Here is a 17,324-nt window from a genome sequence, read left to right as displayed (position 1 = left end):
GGAGGAAAAAAAAAAAAAGGCAGGAAACCAGTGTACATTTTCAGCTGCCAAACCCAGGGGTTAAACCCTCTCACCAAACCACCTGCTAATTTCTGAGCCAGCTTCAGTTAAGACAGCTCCCATGCAGAGCAAACAACAGATATTAAAAACCTGAACATGTACAAAGCAAAAGCTTTCCTCAGGATGAAGGCAGTACTGCTCTTTGCTTTACCCTGCAAACCACCTACCACATTTCCTTCCAGATATACCTGCAGAGCAGGTTCCTTCTGAGGCTAAATTGTGAATTGGTGTACATGTGTGATGTGTCTTTAAGAACCTGCCAGATTTGTGTGTAATGTCATAAGCGCATGTTCATAACCATAAACTCCTCTGCTCTTCCTCTGCGGGGCAGCCCCCGTGTGCGGGTCGCTGTCTGGCGGGAGCCCATTCTGCAGGTGTGGGGAGAGTCAGGAAAGCATCTGTCCCTATAAAGAACCACCACTGAAACTGTGACTTGCCCTGCTCCAAAGCCCTGCTTCTCAGCTAGAGGGCTTGGTGCTTAGGAGGGTCTTACTGGGAGGGTCTTCTCCAGTTTTGCTGTTGGGAAAACCATACAGCTTGGAAGTATCTCCTGAACACTCTTTCCCACTGGTGGCTGGATTCCACCAGTTTGGGAGGCAGGAGATGAATGAGCAGCATGTGGTGGAAATGCTCAGGTCAAGGGGTGCCCCAAGCTCAGCAGCAGTGTTTCATCCCTGTGGTGGTAGCAGAGAATGGTGAGAGGAGTCAACATGTCCTTTGTTTCACCAGAAGCATCTGACAAGCTGCAGCCCTTGGCAGTTTCTTGCCATCTCATTAAATAGCTGCTTTTAAGTTTACTTGCCATGCAGAGAAAGTAGTGGCTAAATGCAGCATCTCTGGGTTGATGGAGACGAAAAGAAAAAACTTAATTGAAACAAAGAACAAAGTGATTGGTTGCTCTTAACTGGATCAAATAGCCCTGTCAGACCCAAAGTCGTTGCTCCTTGTTAACATATTTAAAAACCACAAAACAACTTAAGAAGGAAACCATGATTCAAATGTAAGAAATAAGACACTTCTTCTAAGAGCACTGCCAGTTTGCTTTGGCTGGGTTTTGTTTGCATGCAAACCATTGGATGCACTGGACAGAAACTGTACACCACTGCAGCTTGAATCTGCGTGGAAACGTGAAATAGTTAAAAAAGTGTGAAACTACTGCCCACCTCTAGTTCCCTTGCCTTGAAATGGTCGATCCCATGTTCCCCTGTGAGGGTGCCAGGCTATTTGGATGGGCTAGAGGCAGGACACAGCAAGTTCTGTCTAAGTTGGTGAGGGCTAGCAGTGAGGAGGAGGAAGCAGCTGAGGGTCAGGAACTCCGCTCAGGCTTTCCCTGAGGGATAATCACCTTGCTTCCTGGATCTGCCTCTCTGTTAGCTGGTAGAGACTTGGGAGGGAGTTAGAACCACAGAATCATAATATCACTGATGTTGGGAAAATCCTCCAAAATCATGGAGTCCAAGTGTTAAGCCATCACCATTGTGCCCACCACTGAACCCCATTCCCCAAGTGCCGCATCCACATGTCTTGAACAGGAGGCTCCTTGCAGCTTTTCATCTTCTAGTGCTATTTCCTAGGCATGGAAGCGGGGAGTCTGGTCTGAGGATAATGGTATACTGCCTTTAATGAAGGGAAAAAGAAGAAGAATTATAGGCCAATCAGGTATACTTCAGTTCCTGGAAGAAGTAATCAAGTAAGTGACTCACATGCATTTAGAAAATAAGAAACACCCCCACAAAGTCACCGTGGGTTTGTCCAGAGCGAGCTGTGTCAGACTGGCTTGATTCCCTTTGGTGGCAGAGGAATTAATTTTGTGTGAGGTGGCAGCAGTCAGCCATCCCTCCTAACCTTCAGATGCTGACCCCGTCTCACACAGCGCTCCTACCAGGAAGCCAGGGGAACGTGGCCTGTGTGAAAATGTGCTTGAGAAGTTTCCTCTAAATGGATTTTCCTGACCTGGGAAGAGATAAAGAGAGGTATGTTGAAAGGTCCCTCCTGAATCCAGTTCTGCTCAGTATCTTCATTTGTGGCTTGAGGATGGACTGGAGAAGAGGCTCTCCAGCCACACACCAGCACTGGCTGCGGGGGCAGCAGGCACAGGATCCACGCCAATCGAAGAAATGGTCTGGAAACTGTAAGTGCTACTCAGTGGGGACAAGCCCAAGACTCTACAGAAGGATTAATCAACTGCATAAATACACTCCAGGGAACAACTTGTTTTTCAGGGAAGGACTGCGGTGAGTCACAAGCTGCACAGGGGGGACATTGTTGCAGAGGGAACAAACACCACACAGGCAGGTGGGAGCAAAGCTTGTAGGGCTTTTGCTGATCCCATAACCTTTCTCTGCATGCATAAAGCTGTGGTGAGGCTTGTGGCCAACTTTGGAGGCTGTACTTCAAGTGGAAAGCCTGGAGGGAGTCCAGAGAACCATAAGACAGTAGGCGTGTTGATGATGAAGGTGTTCAGTGGCTAGCAAATGTAAGAGGGCAGCAGTTCAGCCTAAGACAGATTTAAATAACACCAGGAAGGACCTGTGTGGAAATTAGAAGACATTTTTCCTCCAGTAAGGTCAAAATGCTGCAGAAGTGGCATGGCAGGACCTGCTCCCTCTGTCCCTGGAGGCCTCCAAGAGTGGGTAGACCCATGTCTGTCAGGGACAAGGTGGGACACAGCAAGAGACAGACTGACCTAGGGGTCCTGTCCAACCCTCATCTCCTCTAGGGTGCCCTTTAGTGGGATAATGTTCCAGAAGGAAGATAAATGAAATGCAGTTTTGCCATCACACTTAATTACTTTTGGCAGCACCACAGCACAGGGTGTTTTCTCTGCTAGTTTAAACAAACTTCCAGCTGGCCCCATTGGACACCAGAGATATCTTCTTTAAGCAGCCTCGTGGTTTTGGGAACTGTCCTCTGCTGTACCTGCTGCCCAAAGGCATAGGTAGAGTTACAAGGGAGCACCTAATTCTTCTGTCAAAAAATGTCTGGGCAGCGCTGCTGCACTGTGCTCTCCTCGAACCCCTCACCAGCTCTGCAGGAACAATGTGCAGAGCTGAGGCAAACCAGAGTGAATTAGCTGGCCAAAGCCAACTGGAAAACAAGCCTCCTAAGGTTTTCCAGGCAAAGCTCCCTCAGCTCCAAGCACACCTTGTCCCCAGCCCACATCTTCATTAGCCCCACTGTGCAGAATGAACACAGTGGAAAGGCCTTTTCAGGAAGTCCCTGCCTGCTCAGAGCCAGGTATAAGAGGTTGTGTACCATTTCTTGACAGAAACGGCAGAGAAATGACATAGTAATGTCACACTGACATCAATGTAATGTCAGTAATGTCACACTGACGTGGCACAGGGGACACAAGTCTAGGACTGTTTGTCCAGGCATTGTTTTGCCTGTGCTAAATGCAGCTAAGAAGTCAAGCCTGGTTTCTGAAGGAAGCCCTCCCTCAGCTTTTCAGCCTGAATGAACGATGTGCTTGGCTGCACCACTGCTCTTGGGTTCACTGGATGGGGACTCTTGGGGCTGATTGCCAGCCAGTAGTGAGAACTCACCTGCAATCATGCCATCCTTGTCACTCCTTTGCTAATTACTCTGTTCAGACCCTGCCAGAAGCAGCAGCAGATAAGATTGCACAGTCGCTGGATGCTCCAGCTCCGAGGGAAAGCATTACCAAGCCTCTCTTCAGGGCCCCTTCTAGGGAAGGTAACACAGCTCTCCTGGGAAGAAAAGGGGAGCAGGAGGCCCAAACCAACCAGTAGCCCTTCATGGGATGAAGAAAATTCCAAGGACAAATTGCCTGCTTAGGCCTATTACACTTGTAAAAAAAAAAAAAAATCTAAAAAGACCTGTCCCCAAAACTAGGTCTGAGGAAAGTAGTTAAAATATCTTTTTTTGCAGTTTCCTACCAAATGCAGCAAGTCTTTAAAACATTTTAGGAATGTTAAATAGCACCAGTGTTTGCAGCACCCAGACAGGCTGAGGCATGCTATGGCCGTGGGCACAAGCAAACTGAGCAGGGAACCTGCCAAAAACTCTTCAGGTGTAGTTTTCTCAGCTCTGGGACTGTGAATGGTATGCCCTGAGGCCTTTGGTACAGTGTGATGTCTTGTTTGATGCCTTCCTTCAGTGGCTCCCCTTCAGTCAAACCCATGAAATGCCAATGGCACAGAGGAGAGAGTTTCTGAGAGCATTGCTCAGAGGTGTTAGTCCATCTAGCCTGTCCGGCTTGGGGCTGGAAAAGCAGATGAGGATTCCCCTGTCAGCTTCAAACAAGAGAAATAATGATCCACTTCAGTGGATCATCAAATGAAATAATCCACTTCAAGTACAAGGATTTTAAGTAATGTTTAGCCCTGGTGTGAATGTCTGATGGTAGAACAGCTGTTCTCTGTTTACTCTGCAGCCTCAATTTGTTCATTCTCTTCTGGTTCTCCGTGTGTTTCAGATATATCGTCTACAGTTACATTTCTCCCTCTCTCTTTCTTTCATGTTCCTTTGCCTCCTTTTGTTCACCATCAAAGTCTCACAAGGTAAGTTTGTTTCTGTTCTTCCTCCTCCTCCTCACACTCCGAGGCAGTTTCCCATGGAGAGCAGTGAGCATCAGTCGGGGCAGGACATCTGGAATTCGCTTTGGCCAGTGCTGCCCACTCCCAGCCCAAGTCCAGCCATGTGCCTTTACATGTGTGTGTCCAACCGTCTCCATGTCTGTCCTGTGGCTGCACAGCCCCAGGGATGCTGAAAATCTTCACACAGCGTTGAAATGCCCCTGGGGATGCCCCAAGGGCACCCTTGGAGCAGAGCAGGAACCTGTTTCAGCATTGAGAGCATCCTGAAGCCACCCTCTGCATGAACTGAGCCCCAGAAGGGCTGCCTGTGCACAGACCGGGTTCTTTTTGCCTCAGTCTTACATGCAATGGTTTACAGGAGAAGACAAATGTCAAGTAAGCTTGATCAAATCAGTGACTTTGTGTGCAGGCCCACTTAATCCTGAACCCAGAGCTGTCTGTTCTACAGAATTGCACCTCAGTTTTATTACAGGCATATTAATTTAAAGCTGCTTCGTACAGAACAGCTATTCCTAAGTAAGAAATGCATGAACTATTTTCACATATAAACTATTTGATAAGTCTGAAGTATTGTAATAAACAAGTTTAGCATAGTTCAGGTCATTTTTTGGCTTATGGTCATGTAAAGAGACAGGCTTGGCCACTGTAACTTCCTTCTAGCCAGTTTCAACAGTGATAGCCAGACTGAAGGGGTTTCTCAATCTCAATAAAAGGCATGGCTGTACAAGTAAGCTGCTATCACTTTAGCTAAAGATTTAAGGCAGGCCCCACCTTTCTGGTCCATAAGGCTGTTTGTGTGTTTTTTAAACTCTGCTCTGTAAACAAATTAAACCAAAGCTCTAGAGAAGCCCAAGTTTCCAGCCAGCTCACCTTGCCTTCAGAGCTGACTCACACTTAAAACATAAATGCATGTGAAATCATCATTTTGCCACCTAGAAAAAGCTGTGAAAGAGATGGGAGTCTTTATGTTCAGCTGCACACAACAGGCAAAAATTCAGTGAAGTGTCATTATTCTGTCCCTTGTGCTTGTTTAACAGCAGGAGGTCCAGGCTGCCAAACCTGGGCAAATGTGTGCATTTTTTCCAAAGTACAGCAAAGTTAATTTGCTAGACTCAATTCTTAGTTCAGCAAAAAGTCCCTTAAAGATAGGGGTTCTGGCACCTGCTGGTATTTTGTGTTCAGTTTTTGTAAGGGATTTACAAAAGCCTAACATAAGGGTTAGAAAGAAATATTACAAAGCATAAATGGAAAAGTGTTTGAAAAGTTAAGCATTCTTCTGAGATATGAAACTTCAGACTCCTTTGAAATTCAAAATATAAAAATGACAGGCTACTTATATTATTTAAGCTAAGAAAAAAAAAACAACAATCCTCCAGATTTAAAAAAAAGTTTTTTAGTTGAAAGATGTTCATTGTGGCAGGCACTGCAATTAAGGACAGTTTGCTTCTCTAATAAGGAGATTTTTTGCGTTAATGCAGTCAGAATAACAAGCCCAGCTTCTCTTGAAAGGAAAGTGGGAAAAGCTTCATGGCAGAGTCATTGCAACCACTTAGGAAAGCATTAAAAAATCCAGTATTTTTCTCATCATCCTGTACTATCACAGGAGCTGCAAGTGCTCTTCTATTGCCCTTCCCTGCTCTAGCCCCCCAGGGGATGAAGCTGTCTTGTATGGGATTTGCAGCCTGCCCTCAACCACTGTGTGCAGCACAGTAAATAATCTGGGACCCCAAGGAGCTGTGACAAGCAGCAGGAGCTTTTGCAACATCCATGTGGCTGCAATACAGTGGGGACCCCAAGGGCTTTGCTGTCTTGGTTGGGAAGTGCATCAAACCTCATGGCCACAGGAAGAGGAAAGGGCATGAAGGAACAGGGACCCAGGCAGTTTCCTTGTTTTTGCTGCTGAAAAGATCAGTTTTCTCCAGGCCCACTGGATGGCTGCTGTGCCCTAATGAAAGCACCTGTCATTCTCCTGGGCTGGAGCAAAGCAAGTGCAGAACCAGGCAGTGGGAATATCATTAGAGGCATCCCAAGGTCTGTGTTTGACATGTCAGCCTGTGATTCAAGGCATTCCCCTTCTCCTCCAAGAGGCATTCGTTCACCTGTGCAAACTGCAGCACAAATTGGTTGCTGCTGGGGAGCACTGTCAGCAAAAACCAGCGTGGGAATGAAAAAGATGGATAGAGGAAAGCAACCTGGCAGTGCTCTGGGAGGATGAGGTTCAAAACACAAGTAGATCCCAAGATGTCTGTCAGATGCACGACCTACCAGGGCAGCGCTTGGGAACAGCCGTGTCTTTGGAGCTGTATACAAGGGCATCCATTTCCCCTGCACTGCAGAAAAACACACTCCATGAAAACTTCAGGTTATTGGGCTGGAATTGGCCACCACTGGTACCTGCTGTGCCTTTACAATCTCTTCAAGCAGAGGTGCCTGTGCCAGGCTGGAGGCAGGCGGGTGCTGCAGCAGCAGGGCTGGCTGCCAGCATCCACATGGCTGTGCCCAGGAAGGTGGCCAAAGCAGGGCAGGGTGGCTGCCCTGGGCAGCCTGGCCGCGAGAGGGAATGCGGCAATCCCCCTGTTTTCCCACGTGGGTTTTGCCGCTCCTGGTAAACCAGGCTTGTGGCTTGCTTGAGCCTCACCGAGGGTCCTCATTTGGAATTAACTCTAATCATGTTCCCTTCCCCTCCCTCCTCACAGGCTACAAGGAACAGGGGATCCCACAGCAGCTGTAGTAGCTGGGACAAGTATGGTCAGAGAAACACGGCGAGAGATTTCCTTTGGCAGCCGTGGGCCACGGACCTTTTCATTACCCTTTGTCTCTCTTCTTCTCCCTTTTGTTTTGTCTCCTTGTGTCTGCCCGGTTCACCTGCCCGTCCAGCGGAGCGGAGATGCAGAGCGGCCGGCGCAGACTTGCACTGATGCCCCTGAGCAGCGGAGATGAGGCAAGCACGGCTTTGCTTGGGACTGGTCCCGGCCAGCACGCGGTGAGCGGCCGACGAGGAGGATGAGGGTGCCAGGACAAGGAAGCACCCTTGGTGAAGGTGGCACCTGGGCAGGCAGCTGAACCAAGGGAGGGAGAGATGCTGCTTTCCCTCTGCTCCCAGGGGGAGGTCGCTGAAGACATTTTGCCTCCTTTTTATGCTTGCTGTTAAAGGATGCTGGCTGTGAACATCAAATGCCAAGGAGCTATTCATAGATATTTGTACAGGATGTAAAAGCAAACCAGTGATACTCTTTTCCCACCCCGAGATTCTATCCGTGACTGTTTTGCAGTAGTGGAGGGTGCAGCCCAGGCCCTTCTGCTGTCTGTGTATATGTGATGTTCACTGAAGCTCTGTCCCCACAGATGTCTTGAGAAACGTGCTTGCTGTAAATCGTATTGTACCGCTGAAGTGACTGGGGCCACCCCCTGCTTCCATCCGCTGCCACCATGCAAAGACCAGGGCTCCCAGCAGCCCAGGGACACTTTTCCTAGCACAGGACTGGTGTCCTGCAGCACCTTGCCTCTAGGGCAGCGAGTACAGCCTTGTGCTGCCAAAAGCCTCTCACATAAAACAATACAGGGGGAGCCAAAGAACAAGACTTTTCTTGCCCCTGAAAGGGACTTGCTGGCAGTGTCTCCATGCTTTGGAAACAGATCCCCTCAGAGCACAACGAGTGCCCCTGGCTGAAGCAGCATCCCAGCTCTGCTTCCCCAGGTAAGTACCCAAAACTCCAGGATCACAACCCAGTATGAGACAGGGAGCTGCTGTGGCTGTAAGGCCTGTGGCCAAATGGGGTGGGGCTGTGATGTCATAGCTTGAACATGATGTGCAGAGTTGCAGTGGCCATCCAGGTGGAGTGATCCCTCTGATTGCAGCAGGGCAAGAGGAGCTTGGCTTGGCGTCAGCGCCTGGACGCTTTTCCACTCCAAAAAGATGGCAGGAGGAGCCCTGCTGAAAGAAGGCAAAGCCAGGCTGCTCACACAAAGGGAGGGCCCTTCCAGCCAGAGGAGTTTCATACAAACCTGCTGCCAAAACTCGGAGCCACCCAAGTGTTGCAGAGCTGAGACCCGCCCCCAGCCCATTGCTCCTGCCAGGAGGCAGATGCTGAGAAAGGGATGGCAGCAAACCCCACTGCCCTGCAAGTGTCCAGCCTCTCCTGTATGATGGTCTGCTTTTAACAAAGTTTTTTATTTTTCATGCAGAACAGATCCTGTCAGCTAAAACACCTCCTGTTGTAAAGAGAGCTGGGGTGTCAAAAAGCAGCAAGTGCCCCTGAGCTGCCCACCGAGGGTGGAGGAGAGCCCTGTGCTGGGCAGGGCACCTATTGGTGATCCCAAAGAGAGCTGCTGGGGTAGGAAGCTCCTTTGGTACTTTGGTGCAAACCTCTGGCTTAGCCTCCTCAAAGCCCCTGCTGTTCTCCTGGTGTCTGGATGCTGTCTGGATTTAATGCAACACCTCTCTTCCCAGAAAGTGTCCTCCCCATCCAATGCCCGCACTGCACTGTGAGCCCACAGCCTGTGAAAGCAGGCATCAGTACCTCTTTGCTCTCCCAGTTCAGGAGGTCCTTCTTCAGGGTTAAGGACAAAGCAGCACCCACAGTCCCAACTAACCTGTGGTGGGACAGGACCCCTCCAAACTATGTCCATTTATCCAATGCAGGCATCAGAAGGGATGACAAACTTTTTTCACTTTATCTGTCCATGGCTGTGCACTATAAAAAGCTTTGGGCTGCCTGAACAGGAGAAAGGGGCAGAGAGTCTGGAGTCTTGAGAGCACCAGCTTTCATTGTGAATATGCTGGCTCAAGCATTTCCCCTGATCTCAGCAGTCTTATATATATATATATAAAAACAAGGAGGGAAATTTATAATACAAACAATTGTATGTTTTACCAAGCTAGACTTCAGGTAGGGCAGTGTATTTGTACAGCTTGCACTATACAGTAAGGAAAAATGGCAGGTCTCCAAAACAAACCCACGGCAGAAGCATAGGAATAACTCAGGCTGCATTTCTCTTGCCTCACACCCTAAACTGTTGCTTGTACTGCCATGCTGGACAGACAGAAACAGGTATTTAGTCACTACCCTGTATCCAAACGGGGATGCTGAGCTCCACTTTTTGGGCTACTGCATAGAAAGTGAAGATCGTGACATGGTGCAGATGGGAAAACTTTGTATTTGTCATTTTAGAGGAAAAGGGATGAAAAACCATCAGTTTTTAGAGCACAGGCAGCAGAAGAGCAAAGATGTCCTTGGAAGACAAGTACCAGCTGGTGCTTCTTGTTAGCCCAGGGCTGGAAGTGCTCAAGAGGAAAAGCAGCACAGTTACCCTGCCAGAATGCCAGGCTGCAGCAAGCCAGTTACCTTGCTTTGCCAGGGAGAGGCTTGCAGGACAGCAGCAGCTGGAGAAAACCAATCAGGCAGGTCAGTGGTGAGCCAGGGGATGAGCTCCTCAAGATTACCACTGCTGCAGCGATGGCCAAAAGGATTTCTGCTCACGACATCCAACAGTTTCAAGTGTCTTTGTCCATTTCTACCAAAGGGACTGGTTCAGGGAGTGGCCTGTGCTGTGGCATCTGCAGCTCTGTGGCTTGCTGGGCTGTAGAGGTGTTACAGAACTGAGCTTTAGCATTTCCTGTGAGACAGACCATGTCTGCTCCTCCACTTCCCACCTGGGAAAATAAGGGGTAAATAGGATCCTAACCAGTGGCAAACAGGGAATCTGTAGCACATCCAGAAAACACAAGCTGCTGGCTGTCATCAGTGAGAATTCTTTTTTTGAGATCTATAACTAGCCCTGAAGCCACCCAAACCACTTGCCTGCTCAGCTGCAGCAAGTGCAATGACAAAGAGCAATGGTTACCCGTCACCTTTGCCAAAACAGAATGGCTGGGTCGGGTGCAAACACCAAACACTGCCTAAACATCAAGTTGGTTGTGCTGTGGTGTCAGGACAGGTGTGCAGGAGCCCCTGCAGACGTGGATAACAGGCCATGGATAAACCAGGGAAAACCTCTGGGTACAGAAGCTCTGAAACAGGAGCAGTAAGCATGGCTTAAGAACAACTGGTGCCTGTGAAGTTGGGTTCACCTTTAGAAGGTGGATTTAAATGTGTAGTGGACAGGCAGCACAGGAAGCCTCAGACTGGGGAGGATAAAATAAGCTGACATTTTCACTGGGCCTAAACTGCCAAAAGTCACATCTCCTGTGGCATCACATGTCAGATCAGCAGCAGATGCCCCATCCCAGAGACCCAGCACCTGCACAAAAGATCCCCTGGCAACAAAAAAGGACAGAATAAGCTCCTCATCAGCATTACCAGGGCTTTGCTGGTCTTTTTGGACCACATTTGGTGCTGTCTGTCTCTGTGATCTAGTAAGGATGGGAGAATTTGATTGGCTGGGAAAGGATTGAATGGAAATGCTGCCCTCCTTGGGATGGATGCAGGTTTTTGAGAGCATCACTTTGGTTAGGCCTGGGTGCTGTCTGCATTAATTGCATGATGGAGTTTGGTACCACAGTGCAGTGGGATTTATATTTTACTTTCAGGTTTTGTTCTGTAAATTTTTTTCTTATCTTTGACCTTTTTATTGAATTGGTAAAGCCAAGAGAACACTCAATGCATCACTTCAGAGGCTCTGAAATCTGTCAAATGACACCCAGGACAAAAAGCCTTATTTTTGCCTATTGTGGTAATTTGCTTAATTGATTTTAATTAGAAGCAGACAGTTTCCCACTCTCTGCTTTAGGGAAGGAGGCACTTTATAGATTGGCCTTGCTACCAGGGAGCAAGCGTCAAATTGCATTTTCCCCAAGGCTGTCCCGTGGTAGTAATAACAATGATAAATCCCTCTGATTTTTCCAATAGCCCTGAATAAAACCAGCACTGCCAAGCTCCCCCAGCCCAGGTGTGAGCAGCAGCCTGCTCTCAGGCAATGGTGAGCCACTCACCTGGGCTTCAGGTCTCCCCATGGCAAGTAGTGGGCAGCTGTGGGGAGACTGAGCCCAGGGCAGGGCTGTGGTCACCGGGGGGTTCTGCTCATCCATCTTTAGTATCACACCCTCCACTGTGACTTGGTTTTCCTCTTCTCACAAGAGGTCAGAGTTCCGTGGGCAGCTGGCAGCATCTGGAGGGGTGTGTCTGGTGCCCACAAATGCAGGCACTGACAAGAAGAGCCACGCTGTGAAGACACAGGTACGAGTGAAAATTTGGAGCTTCCCCCCATCAACAATTACTTTCTTTCTCTTTAGGGTAAAATTAACCACCCAGCGCTTTCACACCTCTTTCCGAAGCATTGCAGAGGGGATGACACCTCCATGGGGCTGGACAACTCGCTTCCCTCCCATGGGAGCTGTGCTGTAGCCGCTGCTGTGAACCAGCCCTGCCTCCTCACCAGCACAGCCCGAGGGCACAGCCCAAGCCCTTCCTCTGGTCCAACGTGCATGGCCCCCAGCTATCCCACCACCATCACCTGCTTTATAAATGTACATGTTTGACATGCGAGTTTTACAGCTAAAGAGTGATAGTGGGTAACGAAGAATAAACGCAGTTGCTTCACCCCCATCTGCCAGCAACACAGAACTTTCTGCTGCTCCTCTCTGATTGTGAAAAAAACCAGGTTTCTTGAAAAAAAAAACAGAACAAAAAGAAAAACAAAAAGAAAAACAAAAAACAAAACAAAAAAAGGGCTTTAATGAAATAGTTTCTTGGTACTTGAACCCAGCCAGGCTGAACAACTGATTTACTACTCATTGGAAAGCAATTCTAGGTAGGAACCAACCCAAATGTGTAGTCAGTCAAAAACCAGCTTCATTCTGGGTCAGCCCAACCATTGCAGTGCAGGGCACAGTACCATTTTTCCAAGTTCATTGGTGTTGCCAAATCCATATTTACCATGGAGAAGGTGCTTTGGCAGGTGACCCCCACCCCCCCAGCCTTTTGCCTGGTTGTCCATCCTTGCTGCAGGGGCTTGGCATTGCTCTCAGCCGTGGCACTCAGCCAGGAAGGTCAGTGGGGCTCTGTACTGGGAGCAGCTCTGGCACACGCACCCATGGGGTCAGAAGTGTTAGATGTGAGAGGGGACTCCCTCTGTGCTACATCCTGTGCTTCCCAAGACACAAAGCTGCATGTTCCTCCCCATGTGCATTGACTGGCACACATTTTATTAAAGTTCTGCTGGAAATTGCCCCTTAAGTCTTGCTATGAGTGTTGTGCTGAGCTCTGTGGACAGGAAGCTGAAGCTCCCAGTCCCAGTATTCTTCAGAGGACCATTTTATTCCTTGCCTCCTGCTTGTTCTGGGCTGACCCTGCAGTTCACACACATACATACACTCCAGCCAGGGTGCATTTTATAGCTACCCAGCCCAAACTGCATCCACTGCAAGATACTACCAAGAGTTCCTTGACATCTAAACCCCAGGTACAAGGAGACCCTGGCTAGATCTGACATTCCTCCAGGAAAAAGCAAGGTCTTCTCCTACATGCTTGCTAACCATGGTGTGGAAACACAGCCCTGTATTTTCCAGCTGACTTTGTTTCACGCTCGCACACAGGATGAACTTTGAAGCAGTGCTGCAATTTATTTCCCACACTGGCACTCAGCATTCCCATCCCCCTGTGGGAGCAGCATGGTGCAAAACTCCAGGTCACAGTGGCACCATCTGAACCGGGGTTAATTACAGTGTATCCCACCAGAGCTCATGCTACCCACAACCCATCCTTCCTCCTCTTGTCATCTGTATAAATAACTAAGCCAGGCTAAAAGTCAAGTCCTGCTTCTCTTGCACCCACCCATCTGGCCCTGTCCCTGCTGCTGGAATGGTGCAGTGGGAAGTGAAGGTTTTGTTCAGGCTCTAAGAATGACAAAGGCCAGAGTAGCTCAACCCATTTCCCAGCTCTGAGAATGCTTTCAACAGGCAGGTGAAAAGGAATGGCACATTTTGGCCCGGGATCAAAACAGGGGCTCACCTCTATCAGCATTGCCTGGAGCTGATGGCAGTGCTCGCCCAGACACCCAGCAAACGATCCCACCCTGACCCACACCCCTCCTTCACCCACCACACACTGACTCAGGCACTGTTCCCAAGGCTGGGAGGGAATGGCTGGCTCAAATCTGTGTTCTCCTTGGTTTTGGCCATGCATGGGTACATCAGACTTTCCACCCTAGGAAGGAGGGAGCAGGGGCCTGCCCACCTGTGCCATTTGCACCTTGCTGGTGAGCCCATCTTTCATTTTTGTACTGGAGCCCAAACTGAGGGGTTGCAGAGGACCATTTGTATGCCTGTTTATATCACTGAGTATTGGATTGTGACTTCTTGTGTTTTGATACTGTGGATATTTTTTTTTTAAAGTTAAATATATTCTATTGCTGGACAACTGGAGTGAAATGCAGAGTCTCTTTATGTCACCTGGAGAAACCCCATCATCCCTGATTCCAAATGGGTTCTTGTTCATCTCCCACCAGCAAGGTGATGGAGAGCATCCAGCAGACACCAGCTCACACTCACATCCCCTAAGGAGGCAGGGGCCAGGGCATGGCTTCCTTTAAGAATTCATGACCAGAACCTTCCAGAGGAGCAGAGAAGGCTGGTGAGGAGCCTTACCTGAACCTCTGAAATGGAGACAAGGGAGGGGGAAAAGCCACCGTGTGTTCCCTTGTGCACACACCTACCAGCAATCCTTCTTGACTGGGTTTCGTTTGCAATTTTAACATTTTAATATGACTCCAGGTGCATTATCCCGGTTCCCAGTGAGAGAACAGCCCACGTGCTGTCAGGAGCTTGGCCACAGACACCTGAGCAGAGCTGAGCAGGTGGCAGAGCCTTCCCATGAAAAGCAGCTCTGCTGCAAGGGCCAGCAGCCTGTCAAAACACTTGCACATTTCAGCCATCCACACTCCATGCTCTTCCTGTGACGTATAATGCCACAAAACACCACTGCTCTGCTCCCTCCCCAAGGCCACTGGGGGTAGGAAAACACATGGGGGATCCCAACTGGATCGGGGTGGGGCAAACTCAGGGTTGGTGCAAGACCAGCAAGAAGGGTCTTCTGACACCCCATGGCTTTGAGGGGTCTGGGAGGTGAGGCAGAAGCTCCTTTCACTTGCTCTATGTTTCTATTCAGGCTTTAGTCCTCAGCAGGGGAAGCACTTCGGGATGAAAGCTGATATACAGTAGTATGATACTATTAATACACCCGTGCAGACACCAGCACGTGGCAAACCCACTGGAGAGATCTGGGATAATTATCTCAAAGAGATTTCTTTAACACCCTGATAATGGAACCATTTCAGAAGGGGAGGAGTAAAATTAGCAATAAACCACATGAAAGCGAAGTCCAAAACTGGAGCTTGGTGAAGACACACAAGAAACAGGGAAAAACCTCCATGCCACATTTCTGGGCACCCATGTCCTCCATACCATGGCCCAAGGGGAGGCCCACAGCCACCACACACATCTCACCCTGATTTCAGGGGTGAACTGGCTCACCCCCAGCCCAGGTACCCTCAGAGCACAGCTCAGCCCTTGTTGTCACTCCTCTGTGCGCCTGCTCCCTGCAGCACAGCAGCAGTGGGTCCAGGGAAACTCCCTTTCCAGCAACCACCACACAACAGGGCCAATTCCCTCCCTCTCCACTTGCAGCCTCCCCAGACCAACTCACCTCCTTACAGTTGCCATACACCTCTGGCATACATCCAATCCTACAGCAGCTCTTGCTGGGAGCCCCATAGGGCTGCAGCCACAGCACCAATACCACTGCCAGGGTGATGGGGGGTAGCTGTGACTTCCTGCATGATCCAGAGCAATCGGAGTGACCAGGTGTGTTTTGCATCAGGCCATCCAGGGGAGTTTGGGCTGTTGGCTGCTGTTACAATGGTGGGACAAAAGTGGCTTGTGCAGGAGGGCTGGGGTCAGTCCTGGCTTGCAACTCAACCCAAAAGGGAGCCAGGGTGTGCCCACCAGCAGCTCTCACTCCTGGCCATGCAGAGGCATTGAAATACACCCCTGGATATTGGATCATTTAGAAATACACACTTAGAAAAGCATAATTTCAACTGTATTCTGTTCAAACTAGCCTGAACAACCATTTAAAAAAAATAATCCATGCCGAGGAGGGTTATTTCAAGGTGTGCATGTACTATCTCTAAATCTCAAAGTTATGCATTCCAAATCCACATTCAGATCCACATGCAACTATGAGAAGGTAGCACGTGATCCTAGGAGATAATATTACAATTCCAGGCTATTTCAGAGCTTGTTTCCATGGGAAAACTGCAGCCCTGTGGAAGAGGATGTGAGCTGCAAGACTAGCAGGAGTGTATGCTTATGTCTAGGGCACATAAAGCATTGTGCTGCCAGAGATGTGAAGGGAGGTTGCAAGTTTTTAAGGGACAGGTCTTGCTTCCAAGCCAGCCAGATGAATGCCAAATTCCAGGCTTGAATTCTGCTGGCAGACATAAGGCCCACATGCTGCTGAGCAGCCTGGGCAGCAGAGGGATTAGGAGCCACTGTCCCTGTAGAGACAATGTGTGAGTGCCCTGGCATGCTCAGAGTGCTTCAGCCTGCCCTGCTGGAACCTCTGCCCACCAAAGCAGCCACTGTCACTGCCTGTCCCACCAAAACAACCACTGTCACTGCCTGTCCCACCCATGGCCAAAGGATACAATGGGTTCAAAGGACAGGATGGCACCAACCTGCCCGGGGGATGCTCCCTGGGCAGCAGCACTGTGGGCTGTACCAAGCTGGCACACAAGTGCTCAAGAGACATCCTTTGTGATCCTTAATGATCCCCCTGTAAACCACAGGGCCTGTGAGCCTTCCTGCAAAGCCATTTCCCATGGGAAAAGCAGCTGGGCACATGCAGAATGTGGCAGTCACATCGGGGCACGTTTGAAATGCCTGCTTGGGACTGATGAATGGTGGGAGGAAGCATGTGGCACCTCGTAGAGCCCACCCACGGGTCCTGCCATCTCCCCTCACTGTTCTGGAGGCATAAAAACAGATGAAGCATGAATTAGCACCAGAAAAAGATACCACGCTGCCAGTGGGAAATGTTTTTTAGCCACAGATCCTTTTCAAAGGGGGAAACATATCTGTAGCATCTCTATCTTGCTACTACAGACTCCTGCTGCTTTTTCTTCTCCCATTCCCTTGTCTGAGCCAAACCCCACTGCTGCAAGAAAAGCAGATCTGTGTGTGTGTGTATGTCCCTGCAGAACTCCTGGGGTTCCTGCCATGGAAAGCAGCATGAAAACCATCTTGGAGCAAAAGCCCCTTCTGACACAGAGGTCAGTCACTAGAAATTAAAGTATTTGATTTTGTTTCCTGGCTCTGGCCAGGTGTTTGAGTAAATACTTTTGTGCTTCTATTTCTCTTTGTGCTCCTTTGTCCTGGTGGTTTCAAGTCTTAGATTTCTACATTAGGAAAAGTGTATTTGAGCACCCTAGTACCAGGCAATGTGGAGAGGGGGGAGCTAGCCCCAGGTCTTGCAGGTCTGGCATTGCTAATACACACCAAATAAATGGTAGGAGGCACAAAGCCCCAGCAAACAGCAAGCACCAGCCCCAAGAAGGCAGTGCAGCAGTACCAGAAGTGCTGGGACGAGCTGCTGAGGCCCCAGCATTTTCCAGTTTCCTCCAGAGCTGTCCTGTATGGGATTCACTCAGCAGCCTCCCCCATGGGCTTTCTCTTCTAAGTGACAGCAGCACCAGCTCTCCTGTGCTCTC

General features: G+C 49.3%; 1 protein-coding gene across 3 annotated transcripts in view; it reads left to right on the top strand.

The window, feature by feature from the left end:
• Nucleotides 1-12,181, top strand: part of STUM (stum, mechanosensory transduction mediator homolog) — a 45,095-nt gene extending 32,914 nt beyond the window's left edge. Inside the window, exons 3-5 of one of the 3 annotated variants that reach the window (XR_015772242.1) lie at nt 4,499-4,583; nt 7,497-8,316; nt 11,851-12,181. Coding sequence is in view for 1 of the 3 variants with exons in the window: in XM_088053388.1 (XP_087909514.1) it covers nt 7,316-7,350 (35 nt within the window). In the remaining 2 variants the exon portion in view is untranslated. Of the gene's footprint in view, nt 1-4,498; nt 4,584-7,315; nt 8,317-11,850 lie in introns of those variants that run through there. The other 2 variants (XR_015772243.1, XM_088053388.1) reach the window with 2 other exon arrangements.
• The last annotated feature ends 5,143 nt before the right edge of the window (nt 12,182-17,324 follow it).

The sequence above is a fragment of the Pseudopodoces humilis genome, chromosome 3 (genome assembly GCF_049639895.1).
Source record: "Pseudopodoces humilis isolate 2021_Gansu_Grassland_sample_001 chromosome 3, ASM4963989v1, whole genome shotgun sequence".
NCBI lineage: Eukaryota > Metazoa > Chordata > Aves > Passeriformes > Paridae > Pseudopodoces > Pseudopodoces humilis.
The sequence above is the reverse complement of the archived record's forward strand: the minus strand, read 5'-3'. Positions and strand labels throughout refer to the sequence as shown.